Source organism: Lagopus muta, chromosome 5 (genome assembly GCF_023343835.1).
Source record: "Lagopus muta isolate bLagMut1 chromosome 5, bLagMut1 primary, whole genome shotgun sequence".
In the NCBI taxonomy this organism is placed as follows: Eukaryota; Metazoa; Chordata; class Aves; order Galliformes; family Phasianidae; genus Lagopus; species Lagopus muta.
In genome coordinates, this window is record NC_064437.1 from 49494676 (window position 1) to 49506138 (window position 11463).

The following is an 11463-nucleotide window of genomic DNA, read 5'->3' on the forward strand; positions in this document are numbered from 1 at the left end:
GGCAATATTTTACATGATTGTGGGGAAAACACTGGATGATCAACACTTCACTGCCTTCTTTGCCCAGCATTGCTTTCAGACACCCACAAAATGAGTCTCCATCCCTCAGCTGCTCAGCAGAACACACGATTTCTGGCTCAAGATCAGTAACACTTTCACTTACCTAAGAGCAGCTAGGCAAAAATAAAGTTTTATAATGTCTCTTCCTTTTCCTACAAAAGAGACAGATATTTTAGGAAATATCAGAAAGTAAGGAAGTGAGAATATAAATTGTGCATTTGTTCTGTGATTAAAAACAAAACAAAACAACAAACAAACAAACAAAACCATACAAAAACCAAGATTTCTGATGGAGGAAAACAATCACAATCTCATTGAGTGGGAAAATAACACATGCAGTAGATTTGCTGGCTAATTCAGTCCATCTTAGAGATATGTCACTGGAACCACTGAGTTTTCAGCATGCTCCAGATATTTGTATACTGCAGAGGGAATGCTCATCCAAAGATCCTGCATCATTTTTGAGCTGAGAGCATAGATTGTAAAGCTGCTGTGTATTCATTCAAACAGGCCAGATTCCTCACATTTTTTTTCCAGTTCCAATTTCATAAACAAGCCTGGATGTAATTACATTCAGTCTTTACCTATCGTTACATTTATCAAAGCTCTCTTTTCCTTTCCCTATTCTCATTTTACAGATTGGAGAAATTTTGCCACTGAGCAGTTCTTTATAAATTACATTAGGCAACTACAAATAAATACTTCATTTAGAAGCCTTAATCCTTACCTAGATGATAAATAACTTAACTGACTTGCCCAATAATTCTAACATCCCCAAGAGTTACCTAGAAAAGTTCCCTGATTAACATACAGGATAGGGTATTGGCTTTGTAACACAAGTGACTTCCTTCTCCAAAGAATGAGTGTAATCAGTTTCTACAAAAATGTTCCTTTCCTTGGGTTCTCTGATGCTTTTCACCTTGATGGAGAGCAACGTTCTAACACAAATATTAGCAGAGAATCCAGACTGCTGCCAAATTCCCTCAGACATGTTTAAAGTCAGATTTGTTCAGTTTAATTAACAAGTAGAGAGCATCAGACTAACTGCATTTAGTTTTGAGCAACGCTTCTCTCACAGAAAAGCATAGAACTTGCCTGGACACAAGTGCAGAGCAGGACTCCTGACAGGTGTATATATTGTTTTATCCAGAGAGAAGATATGGCCTTTTTTTTTTTACTGTGATGTATTTGTTTCAAGGAATTAGTTGTTCAGAAGAAATCAGAAAAATGATCCTGAAGCATTTATGAATAATGTAAGTTTCTTGGTGGAATTAGCTAGGGACAAAGGAATGCATGGCTCACAGCAGAGAAATTTCTAGGTATTCTGAATAAAAAGGTAGACAAACTGCCTTCATTTAACCAACTCTAATTACTCTACGTGCTATTGTTTTCTGCTACAAACCAAAGTGGACTACTCTCCTTAGTACATCCGCAGTATTAATTTCCTTTTAATATCAGTTACTGGTTTGGCACTCTCCCTGTATCTGAAAGAATGAACTTTTGGAATGCTCTGCCAGCATTTCATCAGCAAAGAAGGCTCTGAATTACTAGCAACTCGAATGACCAGCGCAGATTTGAAATGGACAGCTTCCCAGAAGAGCACCTCTCAACCAATCAAGCTTGTTTAGGTCTGTATTCACTTGCTAGAATTTTTTTTTTCTGTCCTGCATGAAAAGTTACACTGAATAATTCTGCAAGTATAAGTTCTAAAAAAAACTATCCTCTTTCATAAATGCACCCAGGCAGCTCCTCATCTCAGGTCTGTGAAATGCAAGCTCCTACTATCATGCTACTGTAGTTTTTACATTACTCAAAGGTTTGTGATCAGATGTCAGTGGTGCAACAGTTTTTAAAAATTATTTTAACTGAATAGTCAAACCCTAGAGGTTACACAAGGAACGAAGGAATTTTAGTAGTAGTTTGGGGGTTACAATATCCCCATCTAATATTGTTTCATACAAATGCTTAAATACCTGAAAAGAAACCCCAGTTGTTGTTGCTCTCTATTATTTCTTTGTAACAAATATGTTAAGCAAGTAATGAATGAAAAGAACTTGTGCAAACAAATGCATTTGTTCTTTCTCTTGCAGAATGACCTCATTGCATACAAAAGGTCCCCCAGCAGGAGTACAAAGTAATGGCTGAAGATGGTTATATCATTACTATTAACAGAATCTCCTATGGTACACAAAATCAGGAAAATCCAAGTACAGTTTACTAATAGGAAACAAACGCAACTCAGTTAGGATGTATTCTAGAAAGAGATACTGCAGAGTTATAAGACACCTACCAGAGTCTGTGCACACAAGTGAATTTTCAGCATTCTAGCTGCCTCGAGCAGTTTGTTTGGTCAATAGGATTTATGTCAAGCACCTCTGCTTGTAGTGAAAAACTCCTAATATGAATTAAGCATTGTAATTTCATCATAATAGGAGTTGATGAGTAAAGTTAAGATATATGTACGTGTGTGTGTACATCAGATAAAAGGTGCAGCCTGATTAATCAGCCCATTTTGCAAGAGCAGGTCCAGCTTCTGAGTTTATTTTGTCTTACACCTTTTTAATTTCAGTGTCTGGTTCATATTTTGGATACATGAAACGTCTGCAAATGATCCCGTATCTTCCTTGTTCCTATCAGCATTGAGCATCTTCAGATATACAAACAGTGACCTGAGGCTGCCAACCCACTGTTGCTGATAACTGGACTTACCTTCCTACAGATGTTTCCAAAACTTTACAAGAGATTCTCTCTTTACAGACAGGTGTGCTCTGTTCTTATGATCAGCTGTCTCCCTGCAAGATGGTACAGGGCCAAATCCCTGCGTTGAATATAGGACAGCAATGTCCCTTAACTACCAGAAAAAGCAAGAAATTTTATGAAATGTTGTTTTGTTTCTGATATGGCTTTTCAATTGCAAAACTGGCTGTATTTCTCCAACATGGACTACTGGGAGATGCCAGTAACTGGGTCACAAATCAGCCCAACAACAGCTTGGCCTTCATGTTAGCTGATGCTAGCTATGATGTTTGGATGGGAAACAGCAGAGGGAATTGCTGGCCCAGAGACATCAACATTATTCCACTGATCAAGATGAGTTCTGAGCTTTCTGATAGGTCAAAACATTGAGGAGTGTATTAATTTCGTTTGGTTAAATCAGGGATTGACACACATTAATTTTTATAAAGCATTATTTACATTCACATCAGCTGAGATGTCCCAATGCAATTACATGGGCTTAACAGAGGTGCAGACTAATCACCTCCTTTATTGCTAGCAGAGTTCAGGCTGGAGGCACAGCACAAGGAAAGCTCAGAGGGATCTGCACAACCTGTGTCCCAGCTATTCTGGTTTTGAAGGGTTTTTAGAAACACTGGCCCATATATTTGAACGACAAAAAAAAAAAAATCATAAAAGATACAAAGCAATTTCTTTCTACTTATCTTAATGAACATTAAGAAATACACTATTTACTGGCAAATTGTGTAAAATGCGTGAATCCATAGGAAGATCTCTGCTAATGTATCACCACTTGTTACAGTTCAACTCAGTGCTCCTTGAAGTCAGAATCCTCTTGTTAATGTCAGGGATGAAAATAGCCCAGCAAAGCTCAAGTAGTATCTTCTGCATCCAGTGCCCTTAAACACTGGATCTGAAACAGCTAAGTGATTCACAGAATACTTCATTTGCCAACAAGTCTGTAATAAAAACATAAATTCAAATGATATCTTAAATTATGCACACCTCTCTTTCAATCTCCTACCTGCAGTTTTGATGAGATGGCCAATTTTGATCTTCCAGCAGCAATAAACTTCAGAGTGAAGAAGACTGGACAGGAAAAGCCATACTATATTGGTTATTCACAAGTCACCACCATTGGTAAGTTACACACGGCAGACCAACACTTCAGGAAAATAGAAGTAAAGCCTAGTTTGAGACAGTGTACCTTGGCTTTTTATCAGCTCTTTGCTGGAATAAAAAACATGTGATGAGCTGTTTTCAGCATATAGGCAGGTTTAATTTATTGTAAAGATGATTAAACCTAAGGGGTCAAATGTACCACAGCTGTAAATGCTTCAGCTTAGAATTATACCAGAAATTATTTTGAGCCTTTTTGTTCCTTTCAAGATGTGTGTGCTCAACAGCTAGCACTGGCTAGCTTTAAAAAAAAAAAAAAAAAAAAAACCCCACAAACAAAATAGGAAGACGATGGTAGGAAGACAATGGAAGAGAAGGAAAAGTTGGCCAGTTTGTGATACCAAATATATATATATATATATATATATATACATACATATACACAGAAGGGATTGAGAGGAAGGAAAACATCTGTAACTCACAACAGTATACCAAACACACGTGTACATCAAAGTATTTACTTATATTTAAATGAACTTGGGAGAAAATTGTAAATGCAAAACATAAATTAATGTCTCTGAAGTGGGAAGTAAGACCACAAGCTGATAATACAAGGAGCAGAAATACTTCATACGAAGCCAGGCTGAATTGCAGCCTAAAACTAACAAGGTTGCCTGTAGTTTTGAGATAGCAGAACAGTATACATAAATACTGCAAAAAGTCTGAGGTACAAAAGTGATTTTCTTTTCACTTTGTTTTTATTTCTTCAGCTTTCATTGCTTTTTCAGCAATGCCAGAACTGGCACAGAAAAATCAAACTCTTTATTGCTTTGGCACCTATCACTGCTATTAAGTATGCCAAAAGCCCAGCATACCTTCCGGAAAAACTGCTCTGGGTACGTGGTATCTCAGCTTCAGATGTAGGATTATCTACACTTGTTTGCTCAGCTCTTAAAGGGGACATATAGAAGGTTTAGCACTTTATGAAGTGTACCTATTTGCAGGTAGGTAGATTCACCTTATGATTACAGTTCATGCAGGACAATAGGAAAAGACTTTTGTAGGACAGTAATGTGATATTGGAACAAGTTACCCAGAGAAGCACAGCAACACAGACCCTTGAGATCTCCAGCCTCCCTCTAGAAAAAGCCGCAGCCAGCCTGGTCTATTTCTGCTTGTAGGAGGCCTCCAGATGAAACTTCCAAAAGGTTCTTCCAAGCAACTTTTTGGTGGCTCCACAAACTAAATTAGAACTTCCTCTAATCTTCAGCTTTTAAAGGCATGAAAGAAGCAGGCTGAATGGCTAAGGATCTGCCAAGCTACCATCCAGGTGCAGGCTATCAGTAATTCCAAATTCATGGTCATAGAGGATACTCTGAGCCCAAAAGCCATTACCTCTCATCAGGTGTAATTTTTAACATCTTTTAAAGGCATGCCAGCCATACGACAATGTTCTGGGAATTGTAGGAAAAATGTTTCTTGATTTGTCTTTTCAGATTTGGGCAAACTGAGCTAACACAAAAAGGAAAAAGGAGCCCAAGGAGGGTAGTGTGTGATGTTTTTTAGGATAGCACACACAAGGTTGGGTTTCTACACAGTCTTGGATCTGCCCACAAAATATCCAGTTACTTATCCTATCCTAATGGCAATTATCAGGTGCCATTAATTGCAGCAATAAAAAATTAATTTCTTGATGCCCAGATCAGCAAACACTAAACCAGAAATGAGTTTGCTCGTTAATTCACAGTGATATGAAAATTGGAGTCAAATCAGTGTGGCAGATCATATGTGCAAAGGTACTTATGCATGGAATTATTTGCAAGCTTAGAGCTAAAATATAAATCAGAGTTAACATTTAACACATACCTTCATTAAAAATGATGTAACATGAGTTGGGCAATGCCTGACAGGCTGATGCAATGGAAAACACCTAGGATCATTCTTGTTTGTGTTAACATCGTCTGACAAAGGAAGAAAATATGAGAACCAACAAAAGATCTGGGTGAGAGGAACAGGGTCCAAACCTTTTTAAAGGAACATTTTGCAGTGCACATTCTGAAATGAATGCTACCTTTCTTTCACAGGGTTTGCTTGGCAAAAGAGAATTCCTTACCCAGACTGAATGTCTAAGGAGGCTGATAGTCCCTCTCTGCAGCCACCTTGCTTTTGCCAAGCTTTGTAGAAATGTCTTCTCCAGTGTGGAGGGCTATAACATGAATTACATTGACATGGTATGTAGTGCTCTTACCAGTTTGAACAACAGTTTAAGCTTCTGCTCCCAAAACCTACCTCCCATCCTGTACAATGAAGCCAGAACTCTATTTTTCTGCATAACACGGCAGGGAACAGTTCCAGTACCAGACAGTGCTATCCACTGTTTGCCTCAGCGCTGGCAGGGCAGCATGGCCTTTCTCCTCATAAGAACACTCAGCATCATCTCTACAACCCACAGCTGCCTCAAGACTTCCAAATAAATCACTTGCTTTGAGAGGAAGACTGTTGACTTTCCACCTAGCCTTCTCCATCTCAGATTCTTTCAGGTTCTTTATCATCCTGGAAAATGTTCTGATTGGCAGCTGTCCTTTTTCTGTTGCTCCAAACCTGATACACATGGAGTTCTGGGGAAGTCTCTGATCACACCACTGTGCTTTCTCTTGGTTTTATTGGTACAAGATGCTGCTCTGGCTGCTTCTGATGCACAGCTGATTAGGAGAGAGGAAGAGAACATTCACTGAATATTTTCTTTCAGAACTGGGTCAATATGTATATTGCACGAGCTGCTGCTGGAACATCTGTGCAAAACATAATCCACTGGAGTCTGGTACAAGTGATCAAACTTCTGGCACACAAAATAAGTTCTAACCCCTGGTTGTACTCTATGGAATGTAGGTAGCTGATATCTTGCTGTGAAAACTTTGCTCACTGCTAGGAAATACATGCAATCTGTTCTTCACAATTGATATCTCAGTTCAACACATAATTTTTCACTGATCTCTCTTTTGCCAGCAGAACAGAAATATCCTCTGTGACACAGGAACATGTGAAACCAACAGCAAAGCACTGAATTCGTGTATGCTGAAGGTTGTATATGCAGATGTGTATAGCACTCTTTATATTGCGTATCCAGTACCCTATATAAATGGTGTCTGCACTTCAGTGCAGAGCCTGCTATAAGAAATCACCATTTATTTCTCTAATGTGGGGTCAAGAAATGAGCAGAGACATCAGGTGCTTTGTAGAATATCAGATTTGATGAATAAGAACCTTTGTATTTTCATGTCTTGTTTTCTAAGTTTTCTATTTGTGGGCAGAAATAGAACTATAAATAATAATTAATGGTTCATTTATTTACAAAGTACTGTCCATCACCAATGCTGATGGAATATGCCTGTTTCTCTTTGGGCTCGTCATACAGGTTGTTGTATGCAGAGAGGTTTCATGGCAGCACTGCAGGCTCTGCCCTGCAGCAGAGCAGGAGTCACTTGCAAGCAGGGTGAATTTGCAGGAAAGCTTGTGCACTTTTCAACATAGCAAACACAAGAACGTATTGAGTTACAGCTGCACAGGCATTTACTCAAAATCAAGTAACACCTTGACTGTGAATTCACATGGGATATTAGATGATAAGTTGTTTTCATAACCATTGCAGACCTGTAAGGAAGAAAGGTTACAGAGGTACTGTGAGGGAGCTCTGCAAATAGACTGAGGTTTAATTCAGCATCTAGTCATAGACTGGCAGGTACAGACATGCAGGAGTAATACTCCTAAGCTGTTGTTGTTATTGCTATTATTACTGTTATAGGAGTTAACAGACACCTTGCATCAGTATTAAATCCCACTGGTGGCTTCTCTTACAGTGGAAAAATTCATGCAGTAGGCATAGAGAAGGATCAAGAAGGGAAACCTAGAATTGGTGACTTCTGTATTCAAATAGGAGGGAGAAGTGAAAACCTAGAAAGGAGCCACTCCCAGAGCTGAGGGATGGTACATGACTGTCAGAAGAGGACACAGCAACAGCATGGAAGGGCACTAGCTGGAGGCAGACACTAATAGCAAGGTTACAGACTAGAACAAATTGCCTGTGAAAGCATTCCTAAATCTTTCTACAGGTGCGCTGATTCTTTTGACACTGATAAAAATGTTCAACTCATTTTTGCTGCTTAAGGCTTTTAACTAACTGCTGTCTCTTTCATAGCTCTTAAAAGAGAAAAGCTTCAGCTGAGGCTTTGGATTTGTGTCGGAGGCTTAGTAGGGAGAAGTCCCATAACCTTCCTGAATGACAGCTTTGTAACTACTCTTCTCTGGTTCATCCTATTAGGAAGCCCATTAAGGGACGTTCCAAGCTTATGACTGGGACACTTCAAAGAAGAACATCAAGAAATACCAATAGGTACCATTCAGTGAAATAATATTGTCACCCTTCGACAATGCAGAAGCACTGGGAAAGAGAGTAATGATGTAAAGAGAGTAAAGAGAGAGAGAGAGAGAGAGAGAAAAAGGAAAAAAGTAAAAGAAGGAAGAAAAAAATAAAAGGAAAAGAGATAGTAAGATCAAACCTTTTTTCATGAAATGGTCAATAGTAATAATAAGAAAGAAGGGCAGAAGAGATGGAAAATGAATTCTGAAAAAGAAGTGGATCAAACCAAAGAGGAATTTTGCCTATGAGCATGGCTGACAGTTGCCAAAGGGAAACAGTATCAGGAAGAAGGCAAGTGGAGAGTCCTACTGTGTCTAAAAGCTACCTCTAGATTCTGGACGCAGGAGACTTTGACCTTTCATACACCCTGAGCAACCTCTCCTCCATCCAAGACTCTGAGCCTATCCTTGACCCTCTGACCCTTTAGGTCTCCAAAACAGTCTGTAATTAGGAGTTTAATGTTATGTGTTTTGACGATGGCTTGCATGAAAAATAGCTTCCTTTGGTTTGCCTTGAATTTTCTTGCCCCTGGAAAGTCACTGGATGCCTTCTAGGTTTTGTGTTCTGAGAAACAATGAGATAATTACTTCCTGTGTTCTTTCTTCATACCACTCATGACTGTTTAAGTTTGTCTCCTGTCCCCGTAATGGCCCCTATTTTCCAAATTCAGGAATCCTGAGCAGCTTCCTCTCTCCTGCTACAGAAGTCACCTCATGCTTCTTTTCACCTCATGCTTGTGACACCTTGCCTTTTCTAACCAGACTACGTGCGTCTTCTGGGGCTGACGAGTACTCCAAAAGGAATATGTGAGATGAGGACCAAGACAGAGGTTTATCCAGACATCCTCTGTCTTGTTCTGGGCTCCTGCCCTACAGTTTCCTAGCTGAGAGAGCAAAGATCTAACTGCAATTGTTTGTCAGCTCAGGAGGTGTGTTTCTTTTGCCTGTATTGTCATCTGATCATCGCTATGAACACAGACAGAAAAGGCAAGCAAGGGCACTTCCCCGCCCTTTGTCTTAGGCAACTCTACTTTGAACACTGACTGAAGAAAACAATAGATGCATGTTTAAAGGTTATTCTTCTTTACTGGACATTCATTCCAGCACTGCTTCATGTTTTCCAGGCTACTCCTCCTCTATACAAATTAGAACAGATGATTGTACCAACTGCAGTATGGACTAGGGGAAAAGACTTGCTCGCAGATCCCAAGGATGTGGCCGTTTTACTTTCTCAGATTAAGAGGCTCCTCTATCACAAGATGATTCCTGAATGGGCACACTTGGATTTCATCTGGAGATTGGATGCACCTTTGTGTGAAATTATTGATCTGCTGCAGAAGTATCCTTAACTCACAAGCAGTAGCCCTATCTGGCTTTTTCTGAATATGATCACTGATCTCAAGAAGTTTTCCACTGATTACATAATTCCTCACTTTATTGGGTTGGCGGTTTTTGAAAGGACTGTATAAACTGAGATAACTCCAGCAGTTACAGCATTTATCAGTTTTATTATTAGTAAGATGATAACCGGAAAGAAAAAACAGAGTTCACACAAAATATTCAGTAATGTAAAAAGAAAAAGAAAAAGAAGTTGGTTTGTCTACATTTGAAAGAGAGCCCTTCCCTAGGCTGGAAAGAGTGCTTTAGAAAAAGCGCTGAAGGTGCTATTCCATCCTATTCCATCTCCTGTGGGAAATCTGTCTCTACAAACCTTGCAGCAGTGATGTAGTTATTGCATAAGAGCACTCACTTGAAGGATAGCCTCCTTGGTTATTAGGTTACAGTATTATAGCTTTCTGCGTCTCACAATGAAGTCTCATTAGTGGAAACGAAATAGAGTGCACTTAGGGTGTCACTTTTTCAGTGTCACCCTCAGTCTCCATTTGAATCAAGCATCAGGACGGGTGAAGTATGGGATGTTAATCAGCAGTTACAGCTGTTGCACTAAGATAGTTTACAGGTGACATTATATAACTCTATGCATAAACCAAAAAGCTAACCATGGCCAATGCCACTTCCATCCCTTTCCTTTCCAATACCACCAACAGGCCTGTTTTGCCTCCTGAGTTGAAGCCCATTTTGCTTCTTTGGCCTCCACAAATATAAAGTTTGAAAAAATCAAATCAAATTCCTTCCAGGCAGAGATATACCCTCCACTCAATGTAAATTCCAAAATAAAAGGACAAATGCATTGAAGAGAGTAAGCCCATCAACAGACTTACTGCTGGTAAAGGGAAATGTGTGTCAACTTGAGATCTAGCTTATGAATTAGGTTTAGAAATGCAATAGCAGTAGCAGAGCATCCCTCAAATTCACTTGGGAAAGAGACTGCAGCTATGCACCTATCTTGCAACTTGAGAGACCAAATAAGAGGCTGGGTGTTGAAAATTTTGCCATGGGAAATCAGTAAAAACAGGCTGGACAAGTGGTACTGGAAATATCACGGAGAATGTTGATCTCACCTTAGGACATGAGGAGCGGTGTATCATCATATTTCAGAGCCCTTCTGACAGAGAAAGTTAAGCTTTGATGAAAGTTTATCATGCAGAAACATCAAAGCTATAGTGCTTTTCACTAAGAAATTATCTTTTCCATCATTCCACATAATGCTCTCATTGTGGCGTAAAGTAGATTTTTTGTAGTTTGTGTGTAGAATAGAACTGTTACTGTGGTTTCTCTGGTATCCTGTTCTTACATCACTTCTCTCCTTCCTCTGCCAGCTTACAGCATTGTATTAGCAGCTGAGAATATATATCTTTCATCTGCTGCTCTTCTAAAAGCTCAGCAGTCAGTCCATGACAAAACACAAGTTCTTCCAAAGATATTTATGAATTCATCGGCCAAAGGCCTGGTACTCAGGCATGAGGATTCTGCTTTGATTGTAGCCTAGGTGGCTGCCTATAAAAAACAAGGTGCCCTTCTAGTCATCATTCTAGCCATCAGTTTCAGTGAGAATGAGCCTCTGAGCTGACCACAATGAATCCAGCAGTCAGGAAGAGGTCCCCCAAAGACACAGTGTTTTCAAAGTTTCTGAAAATAGCTAGGGAGAAACAGTAACTCTTGTTTATTCTCTCCCTGGGAGAAAGGTTTTACGAAGTGTTCAAGCCTTCTTTGACATGAAAGTGTCTCTAT

At 39.4% G+C, this 11463-nt stretch overlaps 1 protein-coding gene across 1 annotated transcript; it reads left to right on the forward strand.

The window, feature by feature from the left end:
• Nucleotides 1-2997: 2997 nt before the first annotated feature.
• On the forward strand, nt 2998-6808 carry LOC125693684 (lipase member M-like; the record flags this gene model as incomplete). The annotated part of the gene is given in 7 exon segments (XM_048945879.1): nt 2998-3121; nt 3124-3166; nt 3824-3936; nt 4686-4723; nt 4725-4811; nt 6000-6146; nt 6665-6808. Coding segments are annotated over 7 exon segments (696 nt in total), but the record flags the coding sequence as incomplete, so codon positions are not given.
• Between the last annotated feature and the right edge of the window lie 4655 nt (nt 6809-11463).